Source organism: Megalops cyprinoides, chromosome 3, assembly GCF_013368585.1.
Source record: "Megalops cyprinoides isolate fMegCyp1 chromosome 3, fMegCyp1.pri, whole genome shotgun sequence".
NCBI lineage: Eukaryota > Metazoa > Chordata > Actinopteri > Elopiformes > Megalopidae > Megalops > Megalops cyprinoides.
In genome coordinates, this window is record NC_050585.1 from 35,219,799 (window position 1) to 35,222,586 (window position 2,788).

At 40.2% G+C, this 2,788-nt stretch overlaps 1 protein-coding gene across 1 annotated transcript; it reads left to right on the forward strand.

Annotated features, from left to right (window-relative positions):
- The first annotated feature begins 1,819 nt into the window (after positions 1-1,819).
- Positions 1,820-2,788, forward strand: or101-1 (odorant receptor, family B, subfamily 101, member 1). The gene has a single exon (XM_036525750.1). It carries the CDS (start codon positions 1,820-1,822, stop codon positions 2,786-2,788), a length of 969 nt encoding a protein of 322 aa, XP_036381643.1.

Genomic DNA, 2,788 nt, shown 5'->3' on the forward strand with positions numbered 1-2,788 from the left:
AGATTGATTTCACACTTGAGCAGATGGCAGATGTTAAGCAGATTTAGTTTCACACAATCTGCTTCTCACATTCAGTTTCACTTACATGGGGCATTTGTTTTAGTAAGGAGTAAGTCATTTCTATTTATAACTGAGTTTCCTTGCTGACAAAAATCCTGGCCAGAAAGTGTTTTAAATCACATGACCCTTTTTAGCTGCTAGTCAATAATTCTTATTAATGCTCTAAGAAAAGGACACTGACTGTGTTTAGAGTGGTCTGTTTTAGATTCCCCTGCTAGTAGCTACCCTAAATCATTTTTACGATCTCAATGTTAGAGTCCAAAGCATATTGAAAAGCTTACCTGTGTCTTTCTTTCAGACACACACATACACACACAAACACACACACACATGCACACACAACCACACTAATGGTTATATTAATCATGAACGACTAATTGCACAAATGTGGAAGTCACATACTGTAAACATAACAATTAAAACTTACTAAATTGGCAAGCTAATAATGAAGATGGAACATTAGGTAATCCAGGTTCTGTGGATGACAAACATTTACTCCCTGGGAATTTAAGAAAGTCACACTTTCCTTCTTAATTGCGAAGGAAAACTTTTTAATTGACGCAAAAGGAGAAAAATCCCTTTGGCATTCTGCACCCTGTAGGAAAACAGGCATTCTGCTATTCAAATGAGCCTGATAATCTGTATTTAAGACCTTCACAGACTTCATTATTATATTGTGTGAGACACCAACACTACCATTGGTAAGGAATTTCAGTCTTTCAGTTTCTTATAGCAAAGTTGCTATTAGTATATTAATTTATTTGACAAATAACAGCAACCTTGTGTAAATTTTTTTTTTCTAAATTAACAGAAATGTTATAAATGTATAATGCATAGATAAATTATGTATTTTAGTGATATTATTTACATATGCATGTAATGTAATGCATGTAATATGGCACATAATGTTCTTAGGTAGCTTGGTAGCTATCAGTAAGACCTTTTTGAAATATCATGGTGTTAAACACGATTTTAATATTATGAAGTGTGTAGCTTATTACTTATCACTTTGTAGTGTCTTCTATAGCCCATAAAAGACAACATTTTTGTCTTTTTATCATGTATGAAACAATGTATGAAGTAAAAAGATATGGGTTACCCAGTTTTACAGCCCTCAGTTTTATGTGAATTATGGTATATACAGTTAATTAATGATGAGCTCTGCAATCAATACTATGATAGTCATGTAATCAACAGTTTTAAAATATTTAGTCTTAGTAAGCTGGCCTCTGATGTTTCAGTTGCTATTGACTTCACATTTCATTGCATTTCTTGTTTGGTAACTGTAAAGTATATTTCATTTGTAAATCCAAAAGCTTTACTGAAATTCTTATGGGATAAATGTAGGTTTGTTGAATGTAGTCAGAGTGAGTTTACCTGCTAATAAAATAACATATTGAGACTTAGGCATAACTGCAATGTGATTTTTTTCTCGACAAATTTAAGCAAGTGTTACTAATGTTCACATCTGACACAACATGTTAATTTCAGTGACCAAATTAATAACACTATGTGAGAAATGAACAAAATATGTATTTCAGTTCACTTTGAATTATGGCAAAAAAATTATCATGATAAAATAGCTCATAACTGTGCTTGCCTAATGCTGACTGAAATGATGACCTGAAAAAAGCACCAGTGGAGACATTGTGAAATAGTTTATAAAGTCATAAGGTACATAGTCTTCTAATGGTTTGTAGTTATGGTATGTCTCTATCTCTGTCTCTCTGCAGAAAAGTGCGTTGGCTTTTAATACAGTATGAACACATCTCAGCCTGTCTCAGAGTTTATAATTGTGGGACTGTCAGAGTTCAGGGACAAGCATGCGATCATGTTTGTTGTTTTTCTGCTGGCCTACATGACCATTTTGGGGGGGAATCTCATGATCATATACCTGGTGAGGACAGACTCCAAGTTGAACTCTCCCATGTACTTCTTTCTCCACAACCTGTCCTTCGTGGACATCGTGTACACGTCAGTGACCATCCCCAACATGCTGTCGGGCTTCCTGACAGAGATCAAAACCATCTCTACGTCGGGCTGCTTCCTGCAGATGTACTGGTTCATCTCCATGGCGGTGACAGGGAGGGCCCTGCTGACTGTGATGGCGTTCGACCGTTACGTGGCCATCTGCAACCCACTGCGATACACGGCCATCATGACCAGGAAAGTGCGAGTGCTCCTCATTGTTGGTGCCTGGGGCTTTGGGATGGCCTGTACCCTGCCCTCCATCTCCATGACCAGCATGCTGCCCTTCTGTGGGCCCAATCGTGTGCAGCACTGCTTCTGTGACCCCTCCTCTGTGATGAGGCTGGCCTGCACTGACATAGGCCTGAATAGTAGGGTGTCACTGGCGATTGCCGTCTTCGCCCTCCTGACCACGCTCACGCTGATCCTGTCCTCCTATGTCGTCATCGGTGTCTCCATCGTCAGGATGGGCTCCTCGGAGAGCAGGCGCAAGGCGTTCGGCACCTGCGCGGCCCACCTCACTGTGGTCTCCATATCCTACGTCTCTGCCTCTTTCGTCTACATCTCCTACCGGGTGGGGAATTTCTCCTCAGACGTGCGCATCATTGTGGCTGTGCTCTACTCGGCCCTGACCCCACTGCTGAACCCCATGATCTACAGCCTGCGCAACAAGGAGCTAAGAGACGCTGTACGGAGAGTATTGTGTAGGCGAAGGGCTGTCTCACCTCAGGGAAAAAAAACAGTAACTGCTTTAAGTTGA

Bases quoted from the DNA above. Each gene is read 5' to 3' on its own strand.
- or101-1 (XM_036525750.1), top strand. From the start codon at position 1,820: ATGAACACATCTCAGCCTGTCTCAGAGTTTATAATTGTGGGACTGTCA.